The 12,259-nt window shown below is 42.7% G+C and overlaps 1 protein-coding gene across 1 annotated transcript in view; it reads left to right on the plus strand.

Moving 5' to 3' along the window:
• Nucleotides 1-11,562, plus strand: part of LOC133024829 (nesprin-1) — a 69,993-nt gene extending 58,431 nt beyond the window's left edge. The window contains 15 exon segments of the mRNA XM_061091993.1: nucleotides 1,454-1,616; nucleotides 1,967-2,157; nucleotides 3,060-3,210; nucleotides 3,692-3,874; nucleotides 4,453-4,590; nucleotides 4,910-5,101; nucleotides 5,785-6,082; nucleotides 7,635-7,771; nucleotides 7,874-8,000; nucleotides 8,101-8,303; nucleotides 8,394-8,570; nucleotides 9,690-9,818; nucleotides 10,798-11,026; nucleotides 11,213-11,228; nucleotides 11,355-11,562. Of these exon segments, the coding sequence (XP_060947976.1) occupies nucleotides 1,454-1,616; nucleotides 1,967-2,157; nucleotides 3,060-3,210; nucleotides 3,692-3,874; nucleotides 4,453-4,590; nucleotides 4,910-5,101; nucleotides 5,785-6,082; nucleotides 7,635-7,771; nucleotides 7,874-8,000; nucleotides 8,101-8,303; nucleotides 8,394-8,570; nucleotides 9,690-9,818; nucleotides 10,798-11,026; nucleotides 11,213-11,228; nucleotides 11,355-11,562 (2,542 nt within the window).
• The last annotated feature ends 697 nt before the right edge of the window (nucleotides 11,563-12,259 follow it).

Here is a 12,259-nt window from a genome sequence, read left to right on the forward strand (position 1 = left end):
CTGCTGTGGGATTACAATCATCTGGATTGTCTCAGTAGAATTGCAACACCAGAGTAAAACACTTACACAGCTTTCTTTCTTTTACTTTCAGTTTTTAATAATTTCTTCTCCATACATGATTGTTTAAGTCTTAATACTTAAATACTGTATGTAACTGAATCTACAATAAATAGTCTAAAAAAAATGTTATCAATACCAAATTTGAATATGAAAAAATATGAAAAATATCCTCTTTCATAAGAAATCCGAATGTGCAAATGTTGTGCAGACATTCGTGCTCTCACCAGGATGAATCCTTTTTATTTTGCTAATCCCTGACTTTTTGTAAAGCACCATCATTAGGTTTAAATTTGTATTTGTCCAATACTTGTATTGTTTATAATAATTCACATTAACACACAAAACTTTGAAATTGAATCATTTGACAACCTGTTTAACACACAGCACCGTAGCACCATTGTTTTGAGTAGACATGATATCAGCATTTATTTCAAAGTACATGAATACAAACGTCATTATCCTGCTCTGAAAACTCGAGGACATTAACTAAATGACAAGTCTTGTACCTGTTAAAGTTCTGAACCTGATCTCACATGGATCAGATCTTTAAGGTTCATGCTCACATCCTCTTATCAGTGTCGTGAGGACGCTCTCTCTCTCTCTCCTTCCCCTGACACTCACAGCTGTTTTCAGAGTGTTTTTATTCTGGCTGGCGAGCGGCTCCTCTGCTCGGCTGGACCTCGACAGCAGAGGAAGGATCAACCCGGGGAAATTAACTCAAACTCTCCAATGGGGCACGCTTTCAGAGGCCTTTAAGCCTCTGAAGAGGGCTTTTATTGTCCCGGGCGTTGCTATGACACCAGCGTGTGTGTGTGTGTGTGCGTGTGTGTGTGTGCTCACAAGGAGGTCAGTTTCCATGGAGACTTTAGAAGTGCTAGTTGTAAGATACCTGAGAGAGTAGCAGGTTTGTGAAAAGCAAAAGGTTTTTAGTTTCTGTCTCGTTCTTTAGTCTTTACATCTTTGTTCTTTCAATAGATTCTTGTTTCTCCCTCTGACTTGTCTTCGCTTTTCATTCTTTATTTCAATCCTTTCTTATTTCTCTTCTTTCTTTCTCTCTTTCTCTCTTTCTTTCCTTCCTCCTCCCTTTCCTTTCATTTATACCTCTTCTCCATCTTCATTCTCTCTTTCTGTCTTTCTTTCTTTCCCTTCGTACTGGTTCACTCTTTTTCTTTCTTTCTCACAAAGGGCTCAAGTCAGTTAAAGGCAAATGATGAAAAGCAGAAAAATACACTTAACATTTCTTTAAAACCAATAAGCATTCATTAAAAACAGGTTTGATCCCGGTGAATATGCAGCGATGTTTCCCACAGTCCTGATTATGAACTCGAATATGGATCAGTAAGTCATTTAGTTTTACATGTAGTTCATTCTACTGGACGTGTGTGTTTCTCAGGGTGAAGAAGCTGAGGGAGACGCTGGTGACGGTGCAGCAGCTGGACAAGAACATGAGTAACCTGCGCTCCTGGTTGACGAGAATCGAGGCCGAACTCTCCCGACCAATCACGTACAGCGTGTGTCAGCATCAGGAGATCCAGAGGAGGCTGGCCGAGCAGCAGGTAGACGGACACACACCAATCCACTGCTGTCACTCACACTGTTTACGTTCCCTTCTTTCTTTTGGATTCATTTCTGCATTTTTAATTTGAGTAGTTCTTCTGTTTGCCACATTTCTTTTTATCTGTATTTCCACTTTTTCTTTGTGTTCCCACTGTTTGTTTCCCCGGTTGTCCCTCGCTCCCTCTCACTCTTTGTCCCAGTTTGTGATTAATAATTCACGTCCCCCCCCTTTGTCTAACTTTGGGAGTGGTGGTCTCCTGCAGTGACACACTCCACCGTCCTCTGCCTGTGCTCTGATGTCTAACACATGACTGTCTGTGGCACCATGTCTGTCCCTGTGTGTGTCCAGGAGCTGCAGAGGGACATCGAGCAGCACACGGAGGGCGTGGCGTCGGTGCTCAGCCTGTGTGACGTGCTGCTGCGGGACGAGGACGCCGCCGGCGCCACCGAGGCCGAGAGCGACTCGCTGCAGGAGACCAGCCGCAGCCTGGACCAGCGCTGGAGGACCATCTGTGCCCTGGCTCTGGACAGGAGGCTCAGGTAGGAGCACCCGGAAGTCTGCATGTGTCCGAAGACGGAATAACTCTACTCCTGGGGTCTTTGTCTTGTCTTCTTCTGTTGCTGACATGATATATGGACATGATTCTTGGACAAGTGTTGGAAAAACTTGTCCATTGAGTAACAGGAGGTGGCAAAACAGTCTCCACACATATTTAAGTTTAGAAGCTGTTCTGAAAATTGACGCTGTTTAAATTTTAAATTTTAAATTAAAATCTCAGTTGAATTGCAACACCAGAGTTTTTGTAAAACACTTTTCTTTCTTTTACTTTCAGTTTTTTAATAATTTCTTCTCCGTACATGATTGTGTAAGTCTTAAAACAGGCATTACATTGTATGTAACTGAATCTACACTAAATAGTAAAAAAAAATGTTATCAATACCAAATTTGGATATAAATCATTTTTCATTAGAAATCCAAATGTGCAAATGTTGTGCAGACATTCATGCTCTCACCTGGATTATTTGTCCAATACTTTTATTGTTTTATAATAATTCACATTAACACACGAAACTTTGAAATTGAAAGATTTGACAACCTGTTTAACACACGGCATGATATGATATATGGACATGATTCTTGCACAAGTGTTGGAAAAACTGGTCCATCAAGTCATTTGAGAACAGGAGGTGGCAAAACAGTCTCCACACATATTCAAGTTTAGAAGCTGTTCTGAAAATTGACGCTGTTTAAATTTCCATTTTGCATCTGGTAACGACGTGCTGCAGTTTGGAATTTTGGTCCATTTTGCAACTTTTCATTCTCATAAATCTGCCTAATAAGTTTTTTTTCATATCAAGGTAAAGTTTGAATGTTCAAACAAGACCAGAAATGAATTTACTGCTTCTGAGACTGAGCTGAACGCTGTGATGTGTCCCTGTAGGATCGAGGAGACCTGGAGGCTTTGGTGCAAGTTCCTCGACGACTACTCTCGCTTTGAGGATTGGCTGAAGACGGCCGAGCACACGGCCGCCAGCCCCAACTCGGCAGGCGTCCTCTACACCGTCGCCAAGGAGGAGCTCAAGAAGTTCGAGGTCAGTTGGGAGATCGAAGGAAAAGTCTCCGAGTCGCTTTGTTTAGTTGCTTGTTTCTCAAAGTGACACATTCTCGTTATATGTGACTTAATTCATGACTTTTGACCTGACAGATTGAAGGGGTTTGTGTTTTAAAAAATGTAATGGATTCAAGACACAGCTTCACTCTGACCAGTCAGTTTTTTTATATGGAATAATCTCCTGATTATTATTTATTCATTTTGTATATAAATATGTGATAATTGAGTTCAGTTTGAGATATTTAAATGGTTTATTTTATCCAATCCTGAAGATCTAGATGCAGTTTTATTGAAAACAAGCAAATGTTAAAATTCTTGAAGCTGTAAATTGTGAGTTCTTTGCCCTTTTTCCCCCAAAAATGTGTTAAATAAAGTATTTATAGTTGAACTTATGCCTCAATATTTTCTTTGATCAATTGAGTAATCAAAGAGTTCCTGGTTTCCCCCCTTGTTTGTTTTAGGGTTTCCAGAGGCAGGTTCACGAGCGACTCACTCAACTGGAAATCGTCAACAACCAGTACCGGCGTCTGGCCCGGGAGAACCGCACGGACCGGGCCAGCCAGCTCAAGGTCATGGTCCACGAGGGAAACCGGCGCTGGGACACGCTGTACCGCCGAGTGGCCGGCGTCCTGCGCAGGCTCAAGGTAGAGGACAGTTTGAAATGCATGAGAGGAACAATGTGATTGGTTAGAGGAGAGTGAGTCGTCACCGCTCACTTCGTGTTGATTATCTCTCTTCTACACCTGCACTTGTTTATGAAAAAACACCATCAGGTTGTGATTTAGTGTCGTATCCAGTTTCACATATATATTTATAGGATAAAGGTATTTGTTCTCTGCTTTATCTAATTAATGAGAACATACCTTAAATATAAAAATTTAAATAAAAAAATTACTAAAAATTTTGGAAACTAACAATTTAGTAGCACTTAAATGCCTCATACTTATAGCATTTTGTAGTTTTGCTTTATTTTTGAAGAAATTGTTCTGGGTTTGTTCCCTCGGGGTTGATGCACTTATTGTGAGTCGCTTTGGATAAAAGCCTCAGCTAAATGAAATGTAATGTAATGAGATTTCCATTTTTAACATTGTTTAGGTGTAAAATTATCCTGTTAGATACTTGAGAACAGTTTTTATTATTAATCGTGTAATCCTTAATGTGATAAAAGGCCAACTGGTGATTTATTAACACATAAAACACATAATTCAATACTCTCTCTCAGCACTTCACCAGCCAGCGGGAGGACTTCGAGGGCACCAGGGAGAGCATGCTGGTGTGGCTGACCGAGCTGGACCTGCAGCTCACCAACGTGGAACACTTCTCAGAGAGCGACGTCCATCACAAGATACAGCAGCTCAATGTGAGGACACGAACCGCGAGTCACGCTCATTGTGCATGAAAATCTCTCCATCGCTTCATTTCCTGGACAAACTCGCCTCTTTATAAGCATGACTTCATTTTGGAGGAGACTTTCTCCTCATGCAGGTTTTTCTAATAGATTAAAGATGTGAGCACAAAGACCGATTGTCATTTCTGGCTTCAATTTTAAACCGTGGGTCACTTTTCAGCCAGATTCTCTTCCAGCTCATTCGCTGGACGTCGTCACAGATGCTACTTAAGGTCTGTGCTTAGTGTTCGTGAAACCCTGACTCTGGTCTCTATGCTCCCCCCACAACCAGAGTTTCCAGAAGGAGATCACGCTGAACACTGAGCGCATCGACGGGCTGATCGTGTTTGGAGAGGGTCTGATCCAGAAGAGCACGCCACAGGACGCGGCGCTGATCGAGGACGAGCTGGAGGAGCTGCACGCGTACTGCCAGGAGGTTTTCAGCAGACTGGTCCGCTTCCACCAGCGCCTCAGCCAGCCCCCGGTGAGCCGGAGCACTCGCACGCACGCACGTCCACGTCACGGAACGTTAAAAAATTCACGCAGACTTTGAAATCAGAAAAGCTCCCTGTTGCTTTTTCTTCTTTTGATGTCCACACATCACGAGCTCATGTAGTATTCTGAGCTCGCCTTTTTCAGATTCAGGGACCAACAGATGTTTGGGATAATGCATAGTCCCACTTCAACTTTCCCTTAATCCTAATGCTGATGTGACCTTCATACAAACTTGATATCACTTGGTAATCTGAAATGATCCCTTTTGAAGTGGAAATCACCGACATGTCCTCACTTTGGGATTTTTAAGAACACACGCAAATCAGGTTTTCAACAGAAACTCACAGAATTACACATCGTTCCATTCTCAAAAAAACAGATTCACAAAGTAGTTTGCAGCAAAACAACACAATAAAGTAAAGGTTTTTGTGCAGCTGTGGCTCAGAAGGTACAGCAGGACGTCCACTAACCAGAAGGTCACTGGTTCAATCCTCCTCCAGTCTGCAGGACAAAGTGCCCTTGGGCAAATGACTGATCCCCCAAATTTATGACTTTTCCAACACACTAGAAAAACGAAATTTTCCAATCCAAGGTTCCCAGATTAAAAACGTTTGATGACCTCGAGTCTGAAAGTTCACCCCCGGCTGAATCCGTGTTATTTCTCTACTCTAGATAATCAGAGAAGAGCCTGAACTCTCTGGCAGCACCTTCTACTTGGAGTCCAGCTTGGAGCTGATTGGTCGGCCGTGGCTCGGACGCGGCCTCGGGAGCCTCCCGGCCACGCCCACCCACCTCCTGGCCTCCGGGCTGGAGCGTTCGGGGCGCGAGACGCCGGTGAGCGTGGACTCCCTCCCTCTGGAGTGGGACCACACCGGGGACGTGGGGGGGTCGTCGTCCCATGAGGATGACGAGGAGGAGGATGAAGAGGAGGAACACGAGGAGGAGGGAGTTTACTTCAGCGCTCTGTCAGGTACGTGTAGATGGTTATTTAGTTTTCTGAGAGCAAACACAGGGATTTGAGATTTAGACATAAAACAAGAGTCCACTGAGAGCCAGAGGGGGGGGGGGGAGTCCACTGAGAGCCAGAGGGAGGATGTTCAAACCCCGGACGCTCGACTGACTTCCTCCCTGAGTCGGCACGAAAACACATCAAATAAATCCCCCTCACTCTCTGCATGATGAATCCACTCAGAGCTCTTCAAGGTGAAATTCAATTCCTGCAGAGAAACTCTTCTTTGCTTATGTTTCCCCTCCAAAATATTTCCTTTCCCTGCATATTCAAATTGTCCGATGATAAAACATTAAACTAACTGGACAGAGAAGTTGAAGCATTCATCAGGTTTTTCTTGGAAACTGTATTTTGCGACCGTGACCTTTGAATCCACCTTCAATGTTTCCACACATACAGATGTAATTTGCATGTTTCTGCTCCTGTGGTTAACACCTGCAAATGTCTTCCTGTCACATCTGTTCTTCTCTGTCGTTCTTCATGAACTTTCGTCCTCCTCCAACTTCCTCTCTTTCATCTACATGTTTTTTTCACTCCCTGCTCCTCCGTTAATTTAAGAACCATCGAACTATTTACCTGATTCGCTTCACTTAACAAAAGCTGCTTTCCTGGTTTAAACACTGGTTTCATGCTCTGCCAGGATCTCGGTGGTGGTTTCATGTGAAAGGCAGCGTTGAGTTAACACCACCACACAGATAACCAGATAAGCTCTGCAATATCCTGAGGGCGGCTGATTGATGCTCAGGGTTTTTGTATGAATCTCAGTCAACCTTCAAAACCTGATAATCATCTGCAGTTTCTCCAGCAGTAAATCATGCATCATCTTGCACATGCAAGATTGAACATCGGCGTCGAACGAGTCATTAGTTAATCTTATCATCTCGTAGAAACTGGTTTAAACCTACTGTATTTGTGACTAGGGTTGCAAAATTCCGGAAATATTCAAAGTTGGAAACTTTCCATGGGAATTAACGTGAATTAACGTGAATTAACAGGAATAAACGGGAATATACGGGAATTAACAGGAATAAACTGGAAATGTTGTGGGTAATTTATACTAACTGTATTTACCTTGTCATATACAGACATAAATATAAACATTTTGTTTTGTTATAGGCTGATTTGAGCCCTGAGGAAACTTTGGGCACTTGACTATATGCTTCTGCATCGTTGTGTCATTCTTAACATAGGTCTTTGCACAGTATTTGCAAATGTACACAGCCTTTCCTTCTACATTGGATGGGGTGAAATGCCTTTACACATGAGAGAGTGCATGTGGCATTGTTCTGTAGAATAAAATTCCCGAGCTAAACTTCCCATGGAAAGTTTCCGGAAAGTTTCTGGAAATTTACCGGAAACTTTCCGCCCCTTTGCAACCCCATTTGTGACCTTCGGTTATGTTTTCATCTGCGTTTGTCTGTTATTTGCAGGATTACACACAAACTACCGGACGGATTAACATGAAGCAGAGGACGCTGTAGAATGATATTCACTCTGTTTGTTCGTGTCTCAGTTCCCAGCAGGTCTATGGTCGTACACCAGTCTCCAGTCTGGGGAACACGAGCAGACACAGAAACACAGACTCTCCTGCTGCACTCGGACACGGAGGCTGCAACCCCCCTCACCAGCACGCCTGTAAAGCGTGGCTTTGTAAGTTTATTTAAAAAGATGGTTCAACTAACTGTGAGAAGGTGAAAGTGATCCCGTCTCGGTCGGTTCGCTGTGCTCACAGAGTTTGTCTGGTGTCTGCAGCTCGGCCTCATGTCTCAGTGCAGCGGCAGCATCGAGGACATCAAGAGGGTCTCGCTGCTCCTGGAGGACGAGGAGCAGCCGGAGGAGCTCGGCCTGACGGGACTGACCGCCTCCGACAAACAGTCAGGTGAGAGGAGGTCGATGTTTTAAACCACGACACAAGAAATGGTCCTGTTGCAGAAAGGCACTTGAAGACAGATTCTGTTGTAACGGCTCAGTGGTTTCAGGTGTGATCGAGCGCTGGGAGCTGCTCCAGGCTCGGTCCAGGGGCGATCTGCAGGCCGGCCCTCAGGAGCCTCAACATCTCACGTCTGACCTCGACGACCTCACTTCCTGGTTAGACAACACCATCCCCGAGCTGGACCGCCTGCAGCTCTCCAAGTCGGCGGCGAGCATCACCGACATGGAAACCAGCGCCAGAGAACTGAAGGTGATCTTCTCTCCACCAAACACAAACGATTCTAACGAGTGACCCTCAGTCTGTTTTTTTTTTACATGTTTTGTGTATTTTCTCTTGCAGGAGATGCAGCGGATGTTCGCTCACTACAAGTCCATCATGCTCTCTGTGAACCTGCGAGCTCACGAAGCTCCAGAGCTTCAGCCGAGGCTGGTGGAGATGAACAGAGACTGGAGCCGAGTGAGCACGGCTCTGCAGCAGTGGGACAGCGGACTGAAGGAGACTCTGATGCGCTGCCAGGTCAGAGGAAACACACAGCCAGTCCTGTGCTGCTTTAACATGGGAATGAGTTACTTTTTACTTAAAGAGAGCAGAGTTCTCAATATTTTAAACAGAGCTGCTGTTTGAAACGACTTATTAAATATACTTATTATGTATAAATAGTGTTTATATCCACGTGTTATTCATTTAGCCTCATAAAACTCATTCTAATCCATCAAAAGTAAAAGACAAAAACTCCTTAGTCAATGCTCCTGTTATTTATTTCATAGCTGCAGTATGAGTAATTCAACGTTATATCATGATATATACAGGGTTCCTACGGTCATGGAAAACCTGGAAAAGTCATGGAATTTAAAAATGTGTTTTCCCAGGCCTGGAAAAGTCATGGGAAAAAAAAAAATCTCCCAAAAGTTTTGGAAAACTCATGGAAATTTGTTATATTCGTATTTTCATGTCGTTCATTTACGCTTTAAATGTTTTAAATAATTCACATGCTTTTAAAGAAATACGCTCAAAATATAAGCAGGCATACTTGGGTTTGTGTCATTTAAGGTTTACTGTATGCCTTGGAATTCTCATTTTTAGTTTGAATACTACATTTTGTCACTTTTTCGCGTATACACCGAGATTTCACAAAATGTTCGGTCATGGAAATTTGGTTTAAAGTTATTGAAAAGTCATGGAAAAGTCATGGAAATCCATTGGTCAAAATATGTATGAACCCTGTACATATTATGTATTGTAATTTTCTTTGATTTGGTCATGGTGCTTATTAGATTTACCGCTAAACTCTCCACTTTACTAACTGACCTTTAACCTTTAACCTGGAAGCATTAAAGAGAGCAGAGTTCTCAATATTTTAAACAGAGCTGCTGTGGGAAATAACTTATAATACATACTTAAGATGTAAAATAGTATTTATTACACACGTGTTATTCATTTAGCCTCATAAAGTTCTAATCCATCAAAAGTAAAGCACATAAATAATCTATTAATTAGCTGCAGTAGGAGGATTCCAACGTTATATCATGATATATATTATTTATTGTAATTTTCTTTGATTTGGTCATGGTGCTTATTAGATTTACAGCTAAACTCTCCACTTTACTAAATCACCTTTAACCTTTCTCCGTGCAGGAGTTCCATGAAACCCTCCACTCCATGTTGCTGTGGCTGGCCCACGCTGAGAGCAGACGCTACACGGTGGACATCAGCGACCCGGAGACATCCGTCCGGGCGCTGAGACAACACCGCTGCACGCTCACGGTGAGAGGACGCTTCTCTTACTGACTCCTAATAATCCATTAGGTGTGAATAGGGTTGTTCTGTTTTTTATTCTTTCTACCTCAATATTTTTTATTTTATTGTATTGTATTGTATTTTATTGTATTCAAATATACCGGCTGCTATGACAACTTAATTTCCCTTCGGGGATGAATAAAGTACTCTATCTATCTATCTATCTATCTAAAATTCCGGGAATATTCAAAGTTGGAAACTTTCCATGGGAATTAACGGGAATTAACGGGAATAAACGGGAATTAACAGGAATAAACTGGAAATGTTGTGGGTAATTTATACTAAATGTATTTACCTTGTCATATACAGACATAAATATAAACATTTTGTTGTGTCATAGGCTGATTTGAGCCCTGAGGAAACTTTGGGCACTTGACTATATGCTTCTGCATCGTTGTGTCATTCTTAACATAGGTCTTTGCACAGTATTTGCAAATGTACACAGCCTTTCCTTCTACATTGGATGGGGTGAAATGTCTCCACACATGAGATAGTGCACGTGGCATTGTTCTGTAGAATAAGATGAGAAAAAGTTTGTAAAAAAACACTAATGCAATGCCAGAGATATAAATAGTTAGCCAAACAATTGGAATCGTCTGTAAACATATTTTACAATTGATGGATAAATGAATGGAAATAGGCTAGATGAACAGATGAACAATCCTCAATCAGCATGCTAATATATTTTCTCCAGTAATATCATGGAAACTTACCTGACTAGTCCTGCACACTGCAGCAGGCCTCAATAGCCCTGTTGAAGAGTGGAGGGTTGAAACTCAACGTTCCATACATCTTTAAAATAGAGTTTTGAAAGATGTTTTCATTGCTCAGCGTTTAATTTGGGTATTTTAATTTTTTTCAAAATTCCCGAGCTAAACTTCCCATGGAAAGTTTCCGCCCCGTTAGGTGTGAAGTGCTCTAACATTCCGTGTTGTGTGTGGTGCAGGATCTGCAGGAGGAGCTGCAGGACCGGAGGAGCCAGCAGGCCTCTCTCCAGACTCTGTGGTCTCAGCTGCAGCCCGAGGCCGGCGGCGTGGAGAGCGACGAGGCCCAGGAGAAGCTGCACGTCACGGGCAGCAAGCTGAAGCTGCTCCTCAGGGACGTGGACCAGGATCTGAGCGTCTTACAGCAGCGACTGGTAAAAGTCCAGGATACTCAGGCCCCTCCCCCTTAAAGTTTGAAATGCACCCTTCAGTTTCCCCCCAGCAGAGAATCGCCCCCTGTGAGTTCATCTGGTGTTTTTGCTTCATCTTTCATTTTATGTGACATTTGTTTCTTGTTTCTAATCCAGAACAGTGAATCTGCTTCGGACATTCAAGGCCAAAGCGTCTCAGCAGAGGAGGCGGACCATTCGAAGAAAGGCTCCTCCCCTCAGAGGTGTGAGACGTCACCTGTCTGTTCAAGGCCCTTTCAGAATGGAGTGACTGTTCAGTCTTTGTTAACACGTCACACAGCTCTGTTAAACACTAATGAATCCCTGTTTCCTGTGTCCTTCAGACAGAGGAGGGAGTCGGCGTCTCCTCCTGGCTCCTCCTTCTTCTACCGGGTGCTCCGCGCCGCCTTCCCGCTCCACGTGCTCCTGCTGCTGCTCCTGCTGCTGCCCTGCCTGATCCCGCTCACCGAGGGCGACTCCAGCTGCAGCGTCACCAACAACTTCGCCCGCTCCTTCTACCCCATGCTGCACTACACCAACGGGCCCCCCCCCACCTGATACCGGAGTGTGACTGGAGGGAAACGACAGAGACACTGAACCACGTGACCAAAGTGTCGAAATTAATATAAAGTCAAACCTATTACCCCCCAAATTCTATTTTAAGGTTTTTTTTTTTAAATAATTGAACTTAGTTTGTTTTATTTATTTCAGGAACAAAACCCATTAAAAACCCGATGGGGACAAAGATTATATTTTAAGTTCAAGATGCAAAGATCTTGAAAGCGATCAGCCCCCCCGAATTACTCTAAAAACGTACATATAAGTAAGAAGTTTATATTCATATATCAAGGCTATCTTACTCTGAAATGTTCCTTATTATATATCAACTGTCGACATTTCATTTTGTCTCAAAACAAATAATGTATTTTTTAAGAATTTAAAGTTTCTGGATGAGTTTGATTATTAAATTACAGCAGTTTTATACATATATATATTTTTAGATGCTATTTGTGTTGTAGATTGTGAGCAGACATTTCCAAGCCACTGCAGATTGAGCAGGACGATGTGTATGTACATAATGTAATAATATAACTCATATTTATAACATCAAAAGGTGGATTTATGCTCCTGAGTCTCTGGTAATAAACAGTTTGTAAATCTCTATTCATCAAAGCTGTTTTTGTCCTGATATAAAACATTTTGATAAGGCCTTTAAAAATGATTTCACTTTCATTTTTCAAGTCTTCCCCAAAAT

Source organism: Limanda limanda, chromosome 18 (genome assembly GCF_963576545.1).
Source record: "Limanda limanda chromosome 18, fLimLim1.1, whole genome shotgun sequence".
In the NCBI taxonomy this organism is placed as follows: domain Eukaryota; kingdom Metazoa; phylum Chordata; class Actinopteri; order Pleuronectiformes; family Pleuronectidae; genus Limanda; species Limanda limanda.